General features: G+C 40.8%; 1 protein-coding gene across 1 annotated transcript; it reads left to right on the forward strand.

Annotated features, from left to right (window-relative positions):
• Positions 1–6: 6 nt before the first annotated feature.
• LOC119655477 (putative pre-mRNA-splicing factor ATP-dependent RNA helicase PRP1) lies at positions 7–19,616 on the forward strand. The gene is made up of 6 exons (XM_038061378.1): positions 7–225; positions 6,388–7,637; positions 7,697–7,960; positions 13,698–13,820; positions 13,880–14,233; positions 18,660–19,616. Exons 1-6 carry the CDS (start codon positions 176–178, stop codon positions 18,785–18,787), a joined length of 2,169 nt encoding a protein of 722 aa, XP_037917306.1. The 5' UTR covers positions 7–175; the 3' UTR covers positions 18,788–19,616.
• The last annotated feature ends 4,678 nt before the right edge of the window (positions 19,617–24,294 follow it).

Raw genomic sequence — 24,294 nt, forward strand, 5'->3', positions numbered from 1 at the left:
ATAAACACACACACTCACGGCTTGTTCTTTTTTCCCTTGATATATCGCGGTGAATGTGCGTGGTCTGTGTCTAGTGGTTTTTCGATTTTTCCTCTGGAAAACTATCATAACTCCCTGGTTTATATAAATTTGTGTTTGAAATAGCGAAGAACGGCGTGCAATCAACTCTGACAAGATGTCCAAGAGAAGAATTGAAGTGTCCGACGCCTTTTCGAAGAAGAAAAAGTAAGTTTACACGAATGGTGTGTGCGGCTGACTGTCATGTTTGTTCTGCCGCGGAAAATATGGCTGAAAGTGGCCAAAGGCTGCATACGAAGTAATTGTGGTTTGTTTGGATGACGTCTGGGGTGCGTGTGGACCAGACTATTGTTCAGGGTTATTCCGGAGGAAATGTGGCAGAACTCAATGTTGTGCTGACCGAAATGAGGTTAGGGGAAAGTCGGCCCGGGTACCCCTAGAGCCTGTCGCTCTGCTTGGCAACTATTTGAGAGCGAAATGATATGATTCCGGGAAAATCACATAAGCAATGCTTGGAGACAAGTTTTCAACAAACAACTTCTGTTTTGCCATTAAATGAAAACAGCAGATGTCAGCAGAATTCAGACACCCTCCCCCGTCCCAACTTCAGTTCGTCGACATTGATGGATACTGCAGTCGATATTTGATTTCCGACACTTCATTCGTTAATTGTTCCAAAAGGAACTTTGTAAGTCGTGGCAGTAATTCGGATCTGAACACTCAAGATCGATTCGTAGCAATTAAAATCCAAATTTCAAGGCAAACTGGAACGAAGATTCCTCTTCGTTGGTTGGTTGTTAACCAGGTTTTGTTCTGGTCGAAATTATGCGGGGAATCATTTATAAAAATATTACTTTGTATTTATAGAGACACTAATTCATTTCATAATCAATCAAAAACAAACTAATAACGATTTCGTCTAGGGAAGAGGCAAATCATCAAACGGGGCCTCAACGCTAGGCTGGGAGCAGCGTGACCGAAATCGGCAACATGAAAACTACCTTTTGTAAAATTTCAAGGATCTGGAAACGAATTATATTCAACTAAAAGCCGCCAATAATTTAAACATAAGCTATTGTTTGGGATATGAGAAATCCTAAGGCCACATGTACTTAATGTCCGGACCGAATGGACAGCAACGTACTTTCACCCAATCAGCCACTGTTGCTGCTTTCGGTCATGCTGCTCCCAAGGCGGAGGTAAGGCACCGTTTGATGAGTTACCTCTGCCCTAGACCAAACCGTTGTTCATCGGTTTTGAGTACTTGGGTGCTATGCCGAAAACAAGGGGTCCGTGGACCAAAAACGTGAGGGCACTTTGCTCTCCATTTAATCCTGTCCGACATTTGGACGACTTAGGATCCCTCATATACCAAACAACAATCAATTGAATTGAAATGTGATGAAGTCTCCTGTCTACAAAACATGCTGTCAAAAAATAATAAATTTCTGGCGTCGTGGCCGTCTGTATTCTTCCCAATGCGTTCAATTAAAATTGCATTCGTTTCACAAATTGCTCGTTTTGTTATAGCAGTCGACCCCGAATTGAAAGCACACGCATGGCTTTTTCCGCTCGATTGCCGCAAGTTAAAACGGACGCAACGAGCGCCCCTCTTCTTGGCAGCATTTTCTTTCGATAAGGGAGACTCGTAGGGGTCCTCATAAGATGGCTGCAGTGGTCCGTCCTAATTGGACGTGCGTACAGAAGTCGAAGTGTCTGGGCATGATTTTCGTTTGTCTGGGTGACGGTTGCGGCATCACCTCTCGACGTAACAATCTGGTGGAGTTAAGGCCCGACCTAATGTCGAGTATAAGGTCGCGCTGGCGAGTCTCAGGTTGAGGATTTGCTACCAAAAAGGGTCACAACGGGTTTCGGCGTCCTGTACCATCATTCGATCATCTTATTGAACTGCGGGTAGTACGCAGTCGTCCGATGGCGTTTGAAACCAAGAACTTTGACTAGCTCCGAGAAAATTGAGGACTCGAACTGCATTCCCGTTTGAATGATACTTCGACGGTTTTAAAATTCATTCTACGACTTGCGTGCGCACGAGACAAGCTCCGATCCGCACGCAGTTTCAATGTACAATGATGATTTCAGGTCGGTAAAGTTTGCTTCACATTGGTAAGGTTCGTTGTGGTGACAGAATACGCCATTTGTAATTTGGGGCCCTTTTCGTTTCGGGTGTTTCTTTTGAAAGTAATTAATTTGAATGAATTCGTTTTGAGAACTGCAAGAGTTGCCTATAATAAATGTCACTTGCATTAGTCCCCTTGCTTTCATTCATGAAAAATAAATTTAAGCCGGAGGTATGTGCACTGTTAGTGGCATTTATTTCATGACATAAAATATAGGGAGATAAATACACTAATTGCATAAACTTGACGATTATGTACAATGCCGTGATTTTGTACGCGGATAGTCGACTTGCGTGTATATTTTATGTTATGAAAATCATACAATTAATGCCGCTAAGAGTGCACATACTTCCGGCTTAAATTCAATTTTTATCGCATCGGGCTTTTTGTATACATTTGATAGCTCTCTCAATGCACAGGCACCCAATTCATTCCGGTGTTGTATTTCAGGCTTTTTTATTTTTCTTTATTTTGCACCCCCGAAAATTGGTAATCCTGATATTTCGTACAAAGTCGTCAGTCCCTTGACCAAGCGAATTATTTATACAGCTTTGTATAAAATAAAACCTTAACGCTAATGAATGCTAATGCATATAATTCATTACAAGCGGAATTGAAGGGGGGCTCTCAATAAATACAAAAGGGGAGTGCAATTTTTTTCATCGAATATAGTCATGTGGGGTATCAAATGAAAGGTCTCGATTAGTAGTTTTCAAAGCTGGTCTCAGTTCTACAATCTAATGCACAAAGGGGAGGGCGGAGGCTGAAAAGTGGTAATTTCTTTGAAGAACCCATTCTCAGAACCTATCGTACGGAAAAATCTGAACGAAATCAAGAAGGTGTCACTATATGGTGCCTAGATTCTTTCATACCGACATCTGAGCAAATACAGTTGATAATAGTAATATGATACATGGTACAGTCACCACTACTGACTGTAGAACCTTCCTAAAATCATGGAATTTCGTTGTCACATAGGCTATAATATAAGATATGCTCCTACTAAGTTTGGTATAAATTGCACTATTACTATCTAAATTGTAATGGCTCAAATTTGTCAATTCAGTGTAAATTTTAAGACTTGGGATGTCAGTAGCGCGCAAAAGTGAGTGTTCTGACATAATCTATTGCATATACATTACGTACTAGGTAGTAGTGGGACAAATGTCCACCTAAAGGCTTTTATATAAGAAATACACAATACCTGAAGCATCCAGCTTCTGGTTTGTCGACTACTTTCTATATTGCACGTTTTGCCACCTATTTTTTTAGAATACAAAGTACTTTTAAAGCCAATAAAAAAATCAATTATTGGAAAGCCCTAAAGCGATAAAATGATTATATATTGCTCCTCCACCGAAAATTCCTGGTCCCGACGATTTTACCATAGAATGTTAGCTGTCCCACAAAAACGGCAGCGATGCCGACATCACTAGTGGTTGCTGCTGCAGCCATCCACAAATTTTCTCGAGAATTGTGCGCTTCTCAAGCTCGTTTTCCACGGTGCTGCCTCTTTTCGTATTACGCTTTACAACCTGGAAATCATTTCGAAAATTCTACGTAACCAACGTACTTTGGAAAAAATGCCTTTTTTTGTTGGGATAAACTACAATTTTTATACAAGTTCTTTATCGAAGTCACCGATGGTTGTGAAAAAATTATTTGTATGCCAGTTATAATCAGTCATTTGAATTGAAATGTTGTGAGGAGGTCGGCGGCGTTGCGCTCCGCCAAAGCCTTGCCGGAGTAAAGCCTCTTTAGTATGGTTGTCATATACCACTATGTGGGGCATATTCCGTCAACCACACCTTCAAGCAATTGTCGTTGGCTCCTGGCAATGTGCTGCAGCTCCTTCCAAAAATTTTTCGAGAAACGTGTTTTTTAACACTGTTTTACCTCACATGGTTCAGGGTAGATAGTGGCAATCTTGAGATAGTGGGCGCTATTGTCGCCGTTCTTTAATTTGCACATCTACTACCGCTTCTGCCTTTTCATAAATATGTATTTGGGTATCTGGCCTTCTTCATTTACTATTGCTATTGCATGTTACAACCCATAAATGAATTGATGAAATCTTGGGGCTTCCGGGTAAAAACAGCGGTAATTTTCCATGTATTATTTTGATATAGTCGTGCAGAGAGAACATTGGCGCGGAACAGCCTGAGCTTGATATTGGATGTGTGTGGATTTTGCGCTGCTGATGCATCGAGCGACATCAAGTTCAATGAGCCCATTAATGTAAATACGAAGAATGCGAAGACCGTCAGGCTGATAACTTTGGTTTTGTTGGTGTTTATCTTCAATTCGACTCTACACAGCATAGCCATAAGTTCTGTCAGTACTTTTATAATTTATTACAGCAAAACTACAATAGATATAAAGCTGAAATTATGCCAGAAGGTACAAAATAGTTTAATAAGTAAGCTTACATAGTGGTAATTCGAAATGATCGCCACGGTTCTTCACACAAAACTTCAGAGAACTGTTTCCAGCAGCATTTCACCCGCGGCTTTCACTATACTGGCTTACAAAATTGCTAAATTGGAATACGCATGACGATAGGCAACCTCTTCCACAGTGAATAATTCAATAGAGTTGAGTCTGGGCTTCCGGGAGCCCAGTCAGCCGACGCGACGCTATGAAATCTGACACGTTCACCAATTTTGAATTGTCTTGGCCTTGTGGCGCAGAATCCTGCTAAAAGCACCAATCGTTACCCTCGAATAAGCTTTCAATCAGAGGCTCAACTACGGTCTCTAACATCTGTTGATACACTCTGAGTTGGTCTTGATACCGGTTTCACAAAAATGAATGATCGTCACACCGTGGTAGGAAGCTCCCCACCACACTACCACTGAGGGAGAGTGGTGCTTCCTTTGAACGCGTGGTGCTCCCATATATTCGATCATTTTGGCGATTTAATTTGTCTTCGATAGAATAGGGTTTTTCACTCGTAAGAAGGATTTTGTGATTGTCAGTCTTTTGCATTGCTGAAGACGGATTTCTTTTCATTTAAACGTAAGTGAATGGCTTTTACAGTTCCTGGAAATACCTGGAGAACGTGCGTGCACGCATGGAGACGTTCATTTCACTCGCTAAACGCTTCTGTTTTCGAAGCGGATTCCAATAAACTTGCACCAACAGCCTGCACAACATTCGGCTGCCGTACAGACCTCGGAAGCCCCTCTCTCGGCCGGTCTTTGTTGTCATCTGTTTCTCTGTATCGTTGTAACGCTCGGTACAGGAATCGTTCACTTATGGATAACAGTTTAAGCGTTTTATTTGATAGTTGGGGTTATTGTGCCATCTATTTTCCCCTTATAAATTTTACGGAGTTCTTTGTTGTAAGTATATACAACAAATTGAGCTTTGCATTTTTCGGCAAAAACTTTATCAATATACTTCTTTCGGAACACCCACCCACGGTGTTGGTTATAACGGGTTTGTTGCGGGATCAATAGATACTTCTTCAAGCAAGATTCTTTGGCTATTATCCACACTTCATTGTCTAAAACTCTGCCACTGCCATTTATAATTTTTTCTAATTAAGTCTTTTTTTAATAACTCGCAATTCAGCTATTTAGGTTCATCACACGGGATAATAACATTTATCCAAACTGTATAATCCTCAGAATTGACATTTTCGAAAAGCACCACCTCTCAGCCTACAACTATCTTTTTAGTAGTCTAAATAATTGGGTCTTTGATTTTCTGTAAAAACACAATTATCTGGTATTCTTTAAACGGGTGATGGCATCAAATCAGGCACATGTTTTGGAAATGTGCCTAATTGAAAAGCAAATTGCAAATAAGACTCATCATACATTTAATGTATCTGCGCATGTCGCATCTAACCCTGATCCAGGCAGATGAGCGCTTTGAGTCTCGGATTTTCCTGTGTATAATCTTTGACTTTAAGAATAATAAGTGATTTATATTGATGGTGATGCATTTGATACGTGACTCCGACTCAGGATATATATATCCATCTACTTATTTCAATAATAGACGAACAGCGAAATGAGTTTGTCTAATACGCAATTTTCATGTCAACATTTGCTTGCAGCCGCGTTTACATTGGTGCTAATATCATCATATTGAACATTTTATTGTTTCATTTGAAAATAATCCTTGAATAATTTCGGCTTAGACAGAGGATGTAATTTTTCTTGAAAAAATCAATCTTGGAATAAATTAGAAATTGTTTAAAATGTTTTGTTTAAATTTGCAGGGAGGATAAATCTGAAGAGAATGCCTCATCGTCAACAACCACCAACAATTTTACTCAACCTCGTCCCGGCAGCGCAATAAATCCCTACACCGGAAAACCCTTTTCACAGCGCTACAGCACCCTCTATCGCAAACGTATCACACTCCCTGTATTTGAATATCGCTCGGATTTCATGCGTCTTTTGAATGAGCATCAATGTATAGTTCTGGTAGGTGAGACAGGTTCCGGTAAAACTACGCAGATTCCGCAATGGTGTGTTGAATATGCAGTGAGCTGCGGCAAGAAAGGAGTTTCTTGTACACAACCACGTCGAGTAGCTGCAATGTCCGTTGCACAGCGTGTATCTGAAGAGATGGATGTGATTTTGGGCGAGGAAGTGGGTTACAGTATTCGTTTCGAGGACTGCTCATCGCCTAAAACAATTCTAAAATATATGACGGACGGTATGTTACTGAGAGAGGCAATGTCGGATCCAATGTTGGAAGCATATCAGGTTATTCTACTCGACGAAGCTCACGAAAGGACACTAGCCACCGACATCCTTATGGGTGTACTGAAAGAAGTTATCAGACAAAGGAAAGATCTCAAATTGGTAGTCATGTCTGCCACTCTAGACGCTGGCAAGTTCCAGCAATATTTCGATAATGCCCCGTTGATGAATGTTCCCGGTCGAACACATCCAGTAGAAATTTATTACACCCCCGAACCAGAGAGAGATTATTTAGAAGCCGCCATCAGAACAGTTATTCAAATTCACATGTGTGAAGAGATTGAAGGAGACGTTTTAATGTTCTTAACAGGCCAAGAGGAAATCGAAGAGGCCTGCAAACGGATAAAACGCGAAATCGATAATTTAGGTCCAGAAATTGGCGACTTGAAATGTATACCATTGTATTCCACGTTGCCGCCCAATTTGCAGCAGAGAATTTTCGAGCCACCACCACCAAAGAAGGCAAATGGCAGTATTGGCCGAAAAGTAGTCGTTTCAACAAATATTGCTGAGACATCATTGACTATTGATGGCGTCGTATTCGTAATTGATCCTGGTTTTGCCAAACAAAAAGTATACAATCCTAGAATTCGAGTTGAGAGTTTGTTGGTTTCACCGATAAGTAAAGCTTCTGCGCAACAAAGAGCCGGTCGTGCTGGCCGTACACGTCCTGGAAAATGTTTCCGTCTATACACCGAGAAGGCCTACAAGAATGAAATGCAAGAAAATACGTATCCGGAAATTTTGAGATCTAATTTAGGTTAGTGTTTATAGTTTGAAATTTTTACATTAGGTGTTTTAAAACTTTCTTTTCAACAGGTACCGTTGTTCTGCAGTTGAAAAAACTCGGAATCGATGATTTAGTACACTTTGATTTCATGGATCCACCGGCACCAGAGACGTTGATGCGCGCCCTAGAATTACTTAACTACTTGGCTGCACTCGATGACGATGGTAACTTGACGGATTTAGGTGCTGTTATGTCTGAATTCCCACTCGATCCACAATTGGCCAAGATGTTGATCGCCAGCTGCAATCACAATTGCTCAAATGAAATTCTGTCAATTACAGCTATGCTGTCGGGTGAGATTTTTATTATTTACTAATATGATCTTTGGTTTGGTTAAACCCTTCATTGGTTTTTATAATTTTATTGGAAAGAATAATTTTAACATAATTTTGAACAATGCCTTCTATTTGTGATCGAAAAACTCATGTGCAAAATCAAAGTCGTAATGTAATGTAGTTTGCCATTAATCTTATGTTCATTTCGCGAGACTAATTTTAAATTGGTGTGAAACAAAGCTTTTGAATAGTTCAATTGGCTGATTGAAGCTCTGTCCTCCGCTGTTCAACAATGAGTAGAAACTTGATTTAGCTAGCACACTCTTTGAAATATAATGTATATGGACATTTAAGCTGTAGGATATCCAGGAAGTAGGGACGAATTTTTTCCATTACCTGATAACTTTCCTATTAGCAGCTTGATGATTAATGTTTATTTTCGTCATGGCGCAGATGACAGCAAGTGATAAAAAATTATTACAAATAATAATAAGATATTACTACCACAGTGAAAGTCCCACGGCAATCGTTCGTGAATTGGGTGTGACACTCAGACGTAACGCTGTTTCAGCTGAATCCTCAGTGTGATTCGGAAGTTTGGGACAACGAGTTCTGCTTCAAATGTCAAATGTCGTAGCTGATAATGCAACCGTAACCCGTAGAAAATCGACTTACCGAAGAGCCCAACAATTGAATTTTTCACCAAGTTCACTGTAAGTAATCTTTTCAAAAGATCTGAAAATGCAAGCATGTAAGATTCAACTTTCACAAAAGTTGAAGCGTGCAGGTCATGAAAAGAAACATTGATTTGCTCAATGGGTTTTGACTCGTCTAGCGGTACCAATAGCTTCCAGAAAAGAATAATTTGCTCAGCTGAGGGTGCAGTTGCATCTCAGTGGGAACGTCAACTGTAGAATTTGTTGTACCGAAAATCCGCGAATAACTAGAGAGACGTATCCACAAAGTACGACTGTGTAGTGTGGGTTCTGAGCAGGAGTGATCGGCCCATATTTTCTTCAAAATGATGAGAGAGCTACCATCACTGTGAATTGCGCTTTCTGATTGTTTTTTCCCAGTTGTGAAACTTTTGGTTTCAATAAGATTGTCTGGCATGCCACACATCCCGTGAAACAATTGCTTGTTGAATGAAGTTTCCTAAAAAAATTGTCTCTGCGTGGCAATCAGAAATGGCCTGGCTGATCATGTGAATATTTGTGAAATCAAAAGTGTACAAAGCCGGTAAAAATCATAAGGCACCCACTATTTTTCAAGAAATCTTATAAAAATAAAACAATCCCCAGAAAATGTGTAGGTATCTGACGTGATGGAACCATTATACACTTTCCTAAGTAATTGGCTGAGCTTTCCCGATGTCTAGTTAAAATGCATGTTACATAGGAGTGTTATGTAAAGTATACTCCATCTGTAGTTACAACCTCCGCCGCCCATTTTTCAGGCAATTTGCGGATTTCCTGTCTAAACAAGTCCACTTCTGTTGTGTCGAAAAAGCTGATTTTCGCTAGTCTCCAAGGGCTAACTGCATAGATCGGAACAAGTGGTAATTTAAAGGAGCTATGTATGTTTGGTGAATACAGCCGGTGAAATAGGACTTCCCATTCTTGAACTGATAAGTAGGTTTTAACAACAGAAGCAAAATGAATTTTTGTCATGTTGAAAATTGTTGTGTCTGTTCGCCCATTCTAGACGATTTTCTTAAATAGCGCGTTTCAAACGCATTAGTTGTCGTCTGTAGGCATCGCCAGTAATACGTTCACCTGATTCCGTCAATTCATGACACACCACGCCCTTGTGTTTACACCTGATACACAACATGACCTTACAATGAATATCTTGATTTGGCTGCGATAGATCTAGTTCTTCTCGCTTCATCTCCTTGCTTTTTTGCATTTAGGAATCTCGTAGTAAATCCATTTTTCATATCCAGTAATAATTCCTTGCAGAAAACCTTTCCTTTTTTGAGGAAGAAGATTTTTCGACATTTGATATCTCCGTCTTTCAACTGATGTTGAACCCAATAACTAACTTTTTGAATCATTTCCATTGCTTTCCATGCAAAAGCCAATTCTGATTCTAGTTCTTTATCTTTGGTGCTTCCGGACGTTCTGCGACTGTAACATTATAAAAACCTTCTTTGAATTGCCTAATTCATTTTCCTTCCACGTACTATCTTCTGGAACCTGTAAGCTTCAATAAATAAAAAATGACTGTCAGCTGCACTTTTCTTTAAATTATAAAAAAAGTAATGTTTCCCGCAAACGCTATTGGTTTGGCACAAAATTCCTCCGTTTTCAATGCGATAAACAAAATACTTCTAAGCACACCAGACCAATTCAAATACTGTGTTTAACAGCCTGCCAAAAGGACTTTCGTGCACAAGTCCTGCCAAAGTATTTTCCACTCAAACCACTACTAGTTATGACCTCTATTGGAACACGAGTAAAATTAATTCATGCATCTAACAATTAATAAAAGTTGAATTTCAGGTGGGGGTGGCGGAGAGATACCAAGCCCTCCTTCACAGCCCTGTTTGGGTCAAGTGATGCGCGTGCGCGTCGGACGCACTAGCAACTAGCGGGTTTCTCTTGAGGCGAATTGGTGGGTGTTGTTCCGCAGCAGCACTCTATAAAAAAGGAAACTGATTGATAATGTCGCGCGAGCGGCGTGGTCTTTTGCCGCCCTAACTGCCGTTTCGGTAAAGATGTCACCGTTTTGGCGACGAAATCTGGTTCCTCCAATTGGGGGCGCAATTCGCGCTGGCTGGCGTCAAGATGGACGCCACTAAATTCATCCACGCGTTGGTCGGCCTGGGCGGGGAATGCTTCGCACCCGTCGCCGACATGTACTACGCCCGGCTAAAGAACCAGCTCATTAGGCGCCTGTTGTTAAGTGGGACAGCTAGGCTGCGTCAATGAAGCAGCTGGGTGGTTACAAGGTTGGCTCGGAGCTTTTGAAGTGCTTGTGGTTCTAACGACTGCCGGAAGGCACCCAGGCCATCCTAGCGTGCGCTGACGGCGGTTCTCTGGAGGTGTTGGCCGCGACTGCGGATGAAATACACGAGGCACACTCGTGGCTCGTGGTCGCGGAGATGCCAAACGAGATCACGATTTGAATGAACATGCTTTCCATTTTATAGATAGGGTTTTGTTTTACATAAAACTTTAACAAATAATGATGAAAAAAAAACTTCTTAGTTTTTGCTCATTTATTCTAAATTATTAGTGATATCACATACGACCAAGTTTCCATTCTCCCATGTCCTCCTCAATTGTGTTTTGCTATGAAGTCTATATGGAAACTTTTAATTTTCTCCAGCATAATTTTTAGTTTATCTATTTTCGGAAGAATCTTTGTTCGGAAATGATATGTGCCAGGTTTTTGGCCAAATCCGGAACCAGGTACTATGCAAACACCTGAGGGGATGAAAACCGGATTTGTAATTTAAATTTTGACCGATAAAATATATATGCTTACCTGTATTTTCTAACAGATCAAATGCATAAAATTGATCAGGGGACATTCCACACTCATTAGCAAGCTCAATGACTTTGGGAGGTAACTTGAACTGCGGAAATTCATACATTGGACCCTGTATGATTGTGCAAGAAAATCCTTGGAAAGCGTTTAATACCTCATGAACCAGTTGTGCTCTTTCTTTCAATGATTTCAAAACCTTAGCCTTTTCCTCCATAAACAGCTCATAGGAAGGTTCACCTTCTCTCGGAATTGTTAACCTGCAACAAACATGGCTTTAACGTCTGCGGGGAAATTGAATATCTCCACCAAACCACTTTGCAAACCACATTCGCCAGTGTACCCTTTTGAACAAGACATAAAGCTAGCTAAAGCCATATTTTTGTAAGGTTCACCCATTTCTACAAGAACTTTTTTGAAAGAGTGGAATTCTATTTCGTCTTCGTATACATTGTGTTGGTAAACTTCATCAGCCAAAATAAGGAGATTCTCTTCGTAGGCGAATTTTCTGTTCTCCTCCATGTTTGCTCGGGTTAGTACTTGACCAGTAGGGTTTCCCGGATTTATAATAACGATAGCCCGGGGTATGCAAACTTCTTTAGCTTCGTCAATAGCTCGTTTGAGTTCATTGATGTTAAGTCCCCAATTTGTCTCTTCTTCTAAGAAGTACGATATAAGATGCATGCCCTGTTCAACGGCTGTTGCAGAATACAGCGGATACTGCAGAATCGGGACCATTATTCCAGTTTTCTTATTGTCGCTCGTGGTCACGGAGATGTCCCGCGAACGTGGCGAAACAGGAGGAATCGAACTATTTCGAGAAATGAGCGTTCGGGTAGCCGCACGCCGTGGACCGCATCGAACCCCTTGCGTGTACTGACACTAATCTGACTGATTGGCAGTGTTTTTATTCGAGCACGGAGCCCCATGCTAATGAAATTGTAATCCGACTTTATATTGGTCTTTATATTGACTACATGTTTTGACATTTATCAAGGCTGAAAAGTGGCGGCGTTCAATCAACACGTGGTCAATTTCATTGAAAGTGGCACCGCCTGCAGAGGCCCGCGTTTGTTTGTGGATCGCCTTCCGTGCAAACCAGATATTCCCAACAACTATTCCGTGCGACACTGCTAATTGAACATTAATTGACAGTTCCTTATCATTGGCATTGTTATGTTAGCTCCGGTCCTACTTCGTTGTTAATATCTCCAAGTATGATTTTGATATCATAGCAGACTTTCGAGGGTATATTCTACTACCTCGTAAAAGGTATCTTTCTCCGACTCTGGACTCTCTTCTGTAGTATTATATTGTATATGTATATTTTGAAATTTGCTTCGCAAGCTCAGAGTTCAACAGTCAACCGCTTTGCTCGTTAATAGATTATTAAGGTCGTCTCGACAGATGTTTATGAATGGGTCATCAAGAATTACAGAATACATTGCTTACCAACAAGATAACATTTTTTACACATAAATGTGTTTGTAAAAAAATACATTTTCAATAAATGTAGTATGTTTTAGAACATTTTCATATTGGTCTCTACTTCTTGGATATCCTACATATCTGAATTCTCTGAAAATTTTCTCAGTATTCTTATTGTGAAGTGGATTGCACTACATCACACTAAGTTTCTTTTACCGCATGAAGTAGCTCCACCTTTCTTCACTAGAAAACTATGTTGTCCCCATATCCAATCAATGGCCTTTGCTCTTTTGGAAGATTCCAGTTTAGGAAATTTCGCGGACGTTCGTTAGCAATATTTTGAACATCTAACTTCTACTCGTTACCAATATAGGAGTAATTAGGTTTAAACATTTTCCTAGGAATTTACACCAATTTAAAATTTCCGTTGCACTTGTATAGCTTCCGGGAATCGGAAAGAAGTAAATACAAATGTGAGAATGAAATGATTAATAATTGTTTCATGTGCGATTCCAAATTATTTGCATGTTTTTAGTTCCACTTCTCACACTCGCTATTTTAGATTATACTTTCCATATGCTTAAATCTTGCCTCAGCTTTCTCGGCATTCCTTGTGCAAAATACTTTTAATCGATTCAAATCAAGCTTTTTTTTAATCGGTTGGCTTCAAACTATAATCTAAAAATAGCCCGATTCCATTGTTTTCCTGTAACTCGTAATTAAGACTGAATAAATCGCACATGAAACTGAATAAAAGCATAGCCCTAGGTGTTACAATAAAAAAGACAAATCAACTATATTTGTGGGACGTGCTGTGCCCCAAAAACTTGTTTAGTCCCTCAGTGTTTCGTTCGACCAAACGAGGCGAAGAAAGCTGCAGATGAAGCAAAAATGCGTTTTGCACACATCGATGGAGATCACTTGACACTGTTGAATGTGTATCACGCTTTCAAGCAAAGTAAGTTTGTCTGTGACATCCTATATAGCATCAATTTATTAACCCTACGTAATTTCCAGGCAATGAGGATCCAAATTGGTGTTATGAAAATTTCATCAATTATCGTTCACTGAAATCGGCAGATAATGTACGGCAACAACTCTCACGTATTATGGACCGTTTCAATTTGAAGCGGACGAGCACAGATTTTACATCAAAAGATTACTATATCAATATTCGCAAGGCATTGGTGCAAGGATTCTTCATGCAGGTTGCACATTTGGAAAGGACTGGCCACTATCTAACGATAAAGGATAATCAAATTGTCCAGTTACATCCGTCTACATGTTTAGATCACAAGCCAGACTGGGTTATCTACAATGAATTTGTGCTAACAACAAAGAATTATATTCGAACAGTAACGGATGTAAAGCGTAAGTATCAACACTTCATTAATATTATATGTCTATAGTTCAAAATTTATAATGAAGCAAAAATTAGTCCTTTTGTTTAACAGTATTTATTTACTGGCAATTGGAAATTTATAATAATTTCGCGAACACGAAAGTTCGTGGAGATTGGTTTTAAAAAAATATCTCAAGCGCAGTGAAAGGATACGCGACTAACTCTACGCTTGCTTGCACTTAGAGCGCTTTGCTGGCGGGAGGAGCGTCGATGGCGCCACATTTATAGAGCCAATGGAGCTGGCTGTAGATGAGACGGCTACAGATTAATAAGTCGTAGTTGCGACGGCTGAGATGATAGAACCTGAGGGATAGTGCGTTTGCCCATCCCAGAAAAGCAGGTTTCTGGTGGGTCGTATAGAAGGTCTACGACGAACGTGCGGGCATCAAACCATATTACCACTCGATACGCGCCGGTATACGGCTGGTCAAACGGCTTTTTGGTTGCATCGATTCAGCGGGAAACGTATACCCAAGTGGCCAAATCATTGAAAAGGAAAGGATGGTGGTGTTGAATAGATCTAAAGAGCCTTCGTAGTTCGGTGACGAAGCCCTTCGGTCTGGTGGCTGTTTTATTTTGGTGTGCGATGAACTCGCCCGGAATGCGGAGCGAAGAGCCGAAAGATATTTCAGCCAAAGAAGCTTGCAGATCCTTTTTGAAAGTGGTGCGCAGGTCAAGGTGAGATACTGGGAGCGCTCGGAATCATGAAATCTCGAGCATGTATTTTAAGGCGGCCTTGACAGTGGGATGCATTCGTTCCACTTCCGTTGGCCTGAGGATGGTAATGTCTCTTGTCGAAGTGTTTCTGTCCCACGAGACGGTTGAACTAGACGAAATTGGCGACCTTGATCAGATAGGCATTCAAAAAATAAAAATCCTGTGGTCGGATATGGCCGATGGTGGGGCCCGTCGTATCCAGGACTGGAAATGCTTGCGACATCCGTATATATCGATAAATATTGGTAAGGCAATTTCCGTGATCTTCGCAAAGAGGGAGCTGGATGAGATCGACGCAGATGAACGAGCGTCAGGCATTTTGAAATTACCAAACGCTAGTCTGTTGTGGCGGTGTACCTTTGAGAGCTGATGTGGCACACATTGCTTGGCCCAGCGCAAAATGTCCTTGCAGAGACTCGGTCAAAAGGACCTAAGCGCTACACGCTTGGTTGTGGCTGTGTCGTCGATGCGCAAAACTATTCTTTGGGTGGATGACAGAATGCTGAAATGACAACAGAGGCCCTGCTTACGACGCTCGAACACGGAGCCAGCTTTGATTTTCCAGTTGATTTTCGACTTTTTGCTAGTACAACCCTTAAGCGGATACTGGCGCAGCGATAATTCGACGTTTGCAATCAATTTTTTCAGCTGTTCGTCCGTGAGGTGGTCGATGATAGCCGTCAGGTCCGCCTTCGGTGGCGAGTGGATAATATCCGACACGTCCGAGGTGGTATCGAAAGTCCAGAGTGACATCGCTGCTAATCCTACGCACCGAATTGTGATTTTGCCTGGAAAAAACATAGATCAGGGATGGCACGCTAGGAAGGGTGGCCAACCGCATTGAAGTCGCTTGTGTGGGTCGTCTACTGTGCAGTGAAGGAATCCACCGGCACTAAAGGGGCGTACGTAGTGTGCACAGACAACGGAATATCGAATGTACTTCGTGAGCCGAAAGGTTGGAAAAGTCAAGAACAATAATGCAACACATATGATCGCAACTACTCACTCACGAAAAAGGCGTGTCTGATGCTCTGCATTAGCAAAACTTTCCTCGAGGCCACCACTTCGCTTTAAGTGTATAATGAAACTGAAATTAGTTCTTTTATTTAACAGTATCTATCTGCTGCCAATAGTTTCACGAAAGTTCTTGAAGATCGGTGCTTAAAAGAAGCGAAAGCATACGCGACTCCGAAAATCGCGCGGGACCAACGTTGGCTGCCCCACACTTAAGTTAATGTTCTAGAGAGTCTAATATTTCCCTTTTTAATTGTCAAGTTAAAATTTATTTAAGGATATATAGGCTTCCATGTAGGATTCATGTTCTTGGGCTCATTCTACATGGAATTGAATGTTTCATTACAAATCAGATTAAAAATTACATGTCTGAAAACCTTGATACAATTCGATTCTTCACTAATCAGTGCCTACCGTGGTAATGAAATACGCTCACCGGAACAATTTTGGAATAAGAGCATTGTATTAGCAATGTAATCGTTATACATGCCAGAGAGTCTTACCAGGTTACAGGTGTACATATTACCATCGTGAAATGAACAGTATGTTTTATAACGCTTTGTAAATGTGTTTGTATCGGTTTACTTTTGAATTTTGCTGCACTTTTTGAAATTTTTCTGCGCATTGTTTTCGCTAGATTGACGCGATGCTTGTGCGCGCAATGGGATGTCCCCTTTTGGAAGTCTCTCTTAGACTGCCTTAAATTGCCCACAGAAATTTTCCTCTTTAGCATTGTACTATTGAGATGTTCCTCTTCCTGGCCCGAATCGCGCAGTTACTATTCTAGTGATTGATGTCGGGGTATGAGGGCGCGGGTAGCATATTGTATCTGTACTATCAGGCGGATGTTCAACAACGTTAGGATCAAACCCATCAACGAGGCTCTAACCAGAGTAGAACTGAAGGGAGTGTCTTACGAATTGGATAGTCCCCATGCTAAGAACGAGAATAATCCAATCTTCTTTGTGAAGTAGCCATTTGATCAGAGCTGTGAACAGAGGGATGCCTCAGGATGGCGCCATTTCTCCGGATCGTAGTGGGGTGAAGGTGATGGCGTACGCTGAGAAATTGGCATTATAGGTGTCAGAGATGTTTCCTTCCGTTATCAGTAAAATCAAGGAGGGCGCGTTGCGAGAGTTGGGTTTAGAATGTAAGATGAGTATTAGGCAGGTTATGAGGCAGTTTTATTCACCGACGGATGGTATGTAGAGTCGGTACGGAGTTTGCTCGGATACGCAAAATTTAGTCGGTTCGTACGGTTAGCCAACGTATTGCAAGCAGGGGTACTGGCAATATTGGAAACTTATCGACGGCTGGGACATGATCCAGGCCTCAACCGCAACATAGTCATTCTTACTGGCAGCCAAGCGGCAATTAACACTTACTAAGTGGCAACATTCTCCAGGTTAGTAGGACAGTGCAGACCAGACGACACACTCAAAGTTAACCTCCTCTAAGTTCTCGGTCATACGAACAGTGCATTACTTAACAATCGCTTATTTCAGCTGGCAAAACTTCACCATCTGCGACTCTAGATAGAATCAAGTTGTGGATACTAGTTTGATAATCTTCCTTGGGGATCTCAAGAGATCTCTAGTTGCAGGGTGGAAGAGTTTCTATCGTTTGTAAATTCTGCAGGCTGGCTCTGAAGGTCTGAGCCGGCTGGGTTGTGCTTTTTTCGTCGCTCCCATAGCAGTCGAAGTGAATTAAAACGGTGCTAATTGGGCTCCTTGGGTCACTGTGCCTATCTACCTACCTGGGGAGTCTCGATACACCCGACGAGAAGTGTTCGCACATTCTAATTTCAATCAGATTCCGAGGCTTGGTAACCTTTTCCGAAGCATAATCAATTTGAAGGGTTGCGCGTTGCTGGTAGTTAAAAACCATTACAGTGAACATATTTTTGATAAACCAGTTTATTTATTTTAGTTATCAAATTCTGGAACTGATTCTTTCTCAACATTGTCATAATTTTTAGAGTTTTTCTCGGGGAGGGAATTGGCAAGGTGCTTAAAAATGTGGTAATTGGTAGGCGAGAGATTCCGCGATAGTGGTGATAGAAGTTCACTAAGGTGAAAGTTTCTTTTAACTATTTCAGTTCGTCGGTTTTCTGACAGTACTTTTCTGCTGTAATCGTTTCGCCCGGATTCAGAAATTTGAATGGATCTGACAGGCCGCAGATCATGAAAAAGCATCATAGTGTCCCAATGTCGGAGAGTGCTGCCGAGCTTTGCCACGTTTAGTCATTAAACCGAACGCTGGCGATTGTCATAAAGGAACCAATACGTGATCGAGAAACGGACCGATATTTTATTGTTACGCAAAAAAATGCAGATACAACTTCTTTGTCTTCCTCCAATTCATGTAACACTTATTTTTCATTCTGTATGTGATCGGAAGCCATTACATTTGTTGCTGCCTAGTCTCCCGAACAGTTGTATCCAGATGTGGTTGATCTTGAAGATCTTGTCACTGCCACGTCAAAATTAGTCATTTTGTTTGTTTCTTATGTTAGATGGGATAGACTTTACTTTTTTCTTTGATCGGGATTAGATTAGGTGAAAAGAAACTTAATGTCACCTACAGTGCTATTTACTTATCCAAACTATTTATTTTCTATTGCATAATTTTTACATTTCAAACGATTTCTCTTTCCTTTACCAGCTGAATGGCTTCTTAAAATTGCGCCACAGTACTACGACATGAACAACTTCCCACAATGCGAGGCCAAACGACAGTTAGAAATGATCCAACAACGGATGGACAGCAAACAGTACCAACAAGGATTTTAGTCTGTATCTTTCGTCAAATTCAGCTGCTGTAAGGATTTTAATCGTTCCACAATGCGAACAAGAACATAATTATATGTTTGCGTAGAATGGTATTTTTAAATTGTTTTTCCTCTTACAAGTCATCAACCAAATATCTCTATAACTGTCGGAGCAAAATATAAAATGTCAGTTTTTTTCTGTCGCCTAATCTCTTTGCTGTTCTTCAAAATTTATAAAACTTGTCGCATCCCAACACGAAAGCAGAGAAAGCAAAGTTGTTAACTAATTTTAAAGACAACAGACCGCAGGAAATAAAGAAATGTACGATTATGTTCAGTATATCTCAGACACAGCAAGAACAGTAGACATAATAATTATTTAATTACACATAATTCAGGTGAATAAAACGTTCAAGCGAATATATATCAACAAGGCTGCAATCGATGTAAACATTTGATATTGTGACTCTCATGCCAGTTCTGTTATCTTACATCTTTTCCTTCTTGTTCAATTAAATCATTTCATGAAAGAATATAATTGAAAGGGATTTTTTTCTAGTAGCTAGAATATTCTGTTTTCATTTTTGGAATAGATATATATGTACAAAGACAAAAATGCCAACGCGAAAATAAATAAAAAACACATTTCCAATAGGTTTTAGTGCAGATTTGGTTTTGTTCTATTTGCCCCAATGCACACACGAATAATGATTTTAAATTATCTAAGGGACGTTAAACAGCTGTTCTCTACATGTAACCACAAAACAGTGAAAAATAGAAAGTTTATTTGTAAAACATTGATTGTTTCAAAAAGAAATAAAAACACATGAAAGTATTTTTTCTTTTCCAAATCAAATGCGTTTTATATTCCACACCTTCGGATAAGTAGAACTTTTATAAAAGGAAGATGGGCTTCACTTCTTACGTTTTACTTTGAAAAACTACTAAAGCGATGAAAATTGAGCGTAGAGCACCTAAGTACAGCTTAACTGAAATGTCTGCACATGCTCGGGAATGTTGGTGTGGTCCTCCGACCAGTTTAGCCTTTCACACGTTTTTTTACAAAATCAAATTACATACCGAAATGAATCTGAAGTCTATACACTGCTGCAAATACTTTTAGCTATGCTCTTTATTTTTGATCATTCCTCAAGAACCAATGGATTAAATTTAGTGAGATTTTCTGAATTATGAAAACGTTCAACAAGAAGTATTTTGTCCAAAAATCAGCTTCGTTTGCCTAAAAATAACACCCGTTTACCCAAAATTATCATTTTGATGGTATTGATGCTTTTAGCACATGTTCGTAATTTTTCAAAACAGAAATAGCGGTGATTTCAATAATTATTGGGATTTCCCTTTTTATTTATAGCAGCCACAATACGATTGTTCCCGGAATTTATAAGGTTGTTCATTGTCAATGTCGTGCTATGCAATGATGATTGCTATTTTAAGCTCTTCAATTTTTATTCGCATCTTAATGATGATCCAAATGCTCTGTTTCAGATTTGCCCGAAGCAAGCCCATTCAATTACTGAACCACTGCTAAAATCGTATCGCGAGAAATACTTTGGATCCTTTCTCAAAATTGATGGAAACCATCTAGACTGTCTTATGAAAACTTCTTCTTGTCACTGAATAACACGTGAAGCAATTCAAGGTAAACTATATGCACAGCAAAAGACGAATCAAAAAATGTTCCAAGTTCGTACCATCTTGTTTCAGTTTTGCGGAACATTCATTCGGTGTTTCCTTTTATGTGTCGCCGTTCTTCATATATGAGTTGACCGGAGCTAAATAGTCGTGAACCGGGAGACATGGTCGATGGAGGGAAATTCATGACGAATTGCTTCTTTTTCAGGTTTCGGGTCTACTTCATTTCCCCCTCTGTCTTGTGCATCTGTTTGTCTCCTATGCCATGTTGGCTTGCATTGCAATATATGGCGAAATCAAGACTTTCAAGACTAATACTGGTTTTAAAGTAACACAAGCGAAAACAGCCTCCCCAGATTAACAAAACTTGCCTTTTATCTAAAGTACATCTATTAGTGGTGCAGTCATATACATATAGGTTCGCTGAAATGAGCTTCAATTTCCCCTAGTATTTCCCGAGACGCCCGCAATAATGCTCTACTTTTTGTGCCAAATGCTTAGGACGAGGCAGATAGGGAGATTGTGATGACCTTGGTTTGGTTGGTGCTTATCTTCAACCCCAATCTACTTGCCTTTCTTTTTAGAACCAAAGCAATTTGGCGTAAGTTCATAAACCGATTAGAGAGTAAACAGATATTATCAACGTAGTGGGGCAGTAGGTAGGTGTTTGAGAACAGAGGTCATAGTTCACTGAACTCTTCCATGTCCATCGGACAAGCATCATGGAGAACGTTATCGATAACAAGAATAAATAATATCGGCGGGCGACAAGATGCAACGCCAGCGGACTACGCTTTCGACTTCAAATTTCTCAATGCAGCATGTGACATTTTGTGCCATCATATGTCACTCTGATAATAGCATAGATCACTTTGGATACATTCCCTTTTCATGCTGTGCAAAGCTTTCTCGAAATTGATGAAGATCCATCGAAAGGTTTGCGGCCCTGTGCAAGTTCTTTCTTGATGCGGTATATACCTACGAAATCATTGCATTCTGCAGCAAAAACCAGATCTTATGATGACCCTTCGGGACGTGGCCGGCGACCTGCTTAGCAACCGAGAAAAAGAGTATTTTTGATGGCAGCCCAAAGTTAATTAATATTCTCAGGAGAGTTACTGAGTGTATCTGCCGTCTGATCAGCAAGATAGGGATCGATGTTGAACTTGGGAACTTGCGCAGCTCTCCAACCTTTCGAGACGTGACGGACACTACATACAAGTGACCCCTTTTCGAGGCAGATGTCAATGCCTCTCTTGCTACGCCCATCCAGAAGACAACTCTTAAATCTATGGCTGACCTTTTGGCAAGCTCTGCGTTCGAACAATGTGTCACCAATTACGAGGCTATAGTAGCTGCAGGAATCCGCAAACCTAGCATCATTATCGTTACAGTCGCCAAGATCGTGTTTCTCCATCACTTGTCCGAGCAAAGCGTTTTCAGAGCCCACCTTGGCATTCACATCACCTATCACCACTACAATGTCACCTTTACGAAACTTCTCCTAAACTGCGTGTAATTACTCGTAGAAATCATCCTTCCCCACTATACAGAAGTCTCCATCGGTGCTTAACACTATATGAATCGCGTCTTCTACCACTGGGTTTTCTAGAATACTAAAGCAGATTTCCATAAGTGCCGCAAAAGGCAGAAGAATGTCCAATTTAAATCGTTGAAATTCTCGCTCGATTTGGAAAAAGCGAGCATTCTGGGGACCCACGCTACCATTGTCGAGGACCGTGCGCACATTTCAGAAACCAACCATTGTTCGTTTTCGATAGCCAAAGGTCATAGTCGTAAGATCAATCCCTATCCTATCGAAATTTGCAGGCTGTTAGTCCACATATTTCTATCCCTTTTAGTCACCTTTTCTGACAAGCAGAAAAAAGTTTGAATGTATTTTTAAGCCCGAAGACACAGATGCAGTCAGTACATTGTAATTTGGTACACATCTCTGGCACCATCCTCACATTGCAAGGAACCACCGGAATTGCTTAACGGCTTTCGGACGCGGAAAATATAGCTAGTCTCGTCTATCGTTGTCGTTAACTATTTTCCGCGAAAAATCCGAACTTAATAAACTTATGGTGACCTCGGTATCGATCAGTAATGAAACTCGTTCACCACCATGACGTCGAATATCGTGAGGACTCAGGAGGACGTGAAGTTGTGAAGTTCGTCGCTAAAAAAGCGTTAGGGTTAGTGCGTACCGGAGCTGGTCATATTTGCATTTCTAAATACGAATACGAATATTTCACCGAATGATTTTATATGAATATAAATGAATACTCAAACAAGTGAATATGAATGTCGAGTGTAACAGACACGAATCCGGTGCCGAGTTATTTCTCACTGGCTTTATGACTGCAAGATTCCCATCCAGGTTAAGTACAGTGCTATGCCCCAACGTAGACTTTCGATATAATGGACAAGGACGCTTTCTACGACCCATTACACGTAGTTCAGGGGTAACATTGCGATTGTGATGGATGATCAGAATGGCAAGATGGGCTCTGACAACTCCTTGCTACGCATGGAGTGGGAAAGCACGGTCATGGTAGCTGTAACAATAATGTTTGGAGGTTTGTGGATTTTTGTTTCTTTTACCCTCTCGTCATTAGTGGCAGGTTGTTTGAGCACAGAGCTTGCCATAGTTTCAGCTTCAGATTAACTACTTTGCCATCAGTAGTAGATTTAGGAGTTATCTCCTCCTGTCGCTCGACAGTGGGGAAGCTATCGTGCTGATCGCTTGAGAATATCAATGCGTATTCGGCCATCATAAAAAAAAAACTCTTTTTTGGGTGTCACTGTAAAATGTGGCGGATTGTGGAATCGTGGGAAGAGCTCGATGAACGCAAGGGGTTAAAGGCTCTTTTAATCGCTGCGAGTGATGGCTGTCGTGACGCGCTCGAACACCGATACCGACGAAATCCACGTTCAGCTCAGCGTAGTACGCAATAATTTCAGAAGTTTATACCGTACCACGGAAGTACTTGCATGTGGTCGCAAATCTTCTGATGCTCCTGTGATGGAGAGTAAAGTCGCTGGGCTTGACGGTCTCCCCGCAGAGCTATTTATCGCTGCACCTGCAATTATTGCATATCTGTTACTTCTAATCTTGGGAATTCCAGACGTTTTCCAGAGAGTGCAAAAAGGGGATGATCGTTAAGATTCGAAAGAAAGGTGCGTGCTCCTTGCCGTCGCAAAAATAATCCGAAACATCTCGAAAGTTTGATCGACAGAGAGCAGGCTTGTTTCCGTGCCTCCTGCATTGACCACACCAACACACTACGGATCATTCTGGAACATTGCGCGAAGTTCAGATCTAAGCCTCGGAGAAATGCTAGGGCGTTCACCTCAGTCGACGGTGGTCTAGTGCCGAAAGCTGTGATATAGAATGCGAACGTAAACTTCTCTATTTTATGGTTAGCCACACACTCAATATGGTACTGGCATTATCACCTCTGAGAGTTTTCGTGATACCATTAAAGAAGTCAAATGATTTTATGACCGGCTGATGAAGCTCACTATTATATCAGTTGATCACTTCTTCACCGTATGCGCGAAAAATGTCTTCTGGCAATTTCTCGATAAGATGTGTAACGTGCCCGTTGATAATTATATCATCATTGCAGGCGACCTTAATGGTAGGTGAAAAAGCAGACGATACAGGTACAATAGGGGAAAAGGGTTGGAGCACGCGATGAGGGTGGTGAGCGTATAGTTGATTTTGCGAACACTCATGACCTTGCAATTATGAATACATGGTTTATCAAATGCTTGTCTCTTCTTCCTACATTTTATAGTGGGAACAGTAAAACGCAAGTTTACTATATTCTCATAAGATTCGGACGGATGAGTCCATCCTACCTCCAC

This window comes from Hermetia illucens, chromosome 4 (assembly GCF_905115235.1).
Source record: "Hermetia illucens chromosome 4, iHerIll2.2.curated.20191125, whole genome shotgun sequence".
NCBI classification, from domain to species: Eukaryota; Metazoa; Arthropoda; class Insecta; order Diptera; family Stratiomyidae; genus Hermetia; species Hermetia illucens.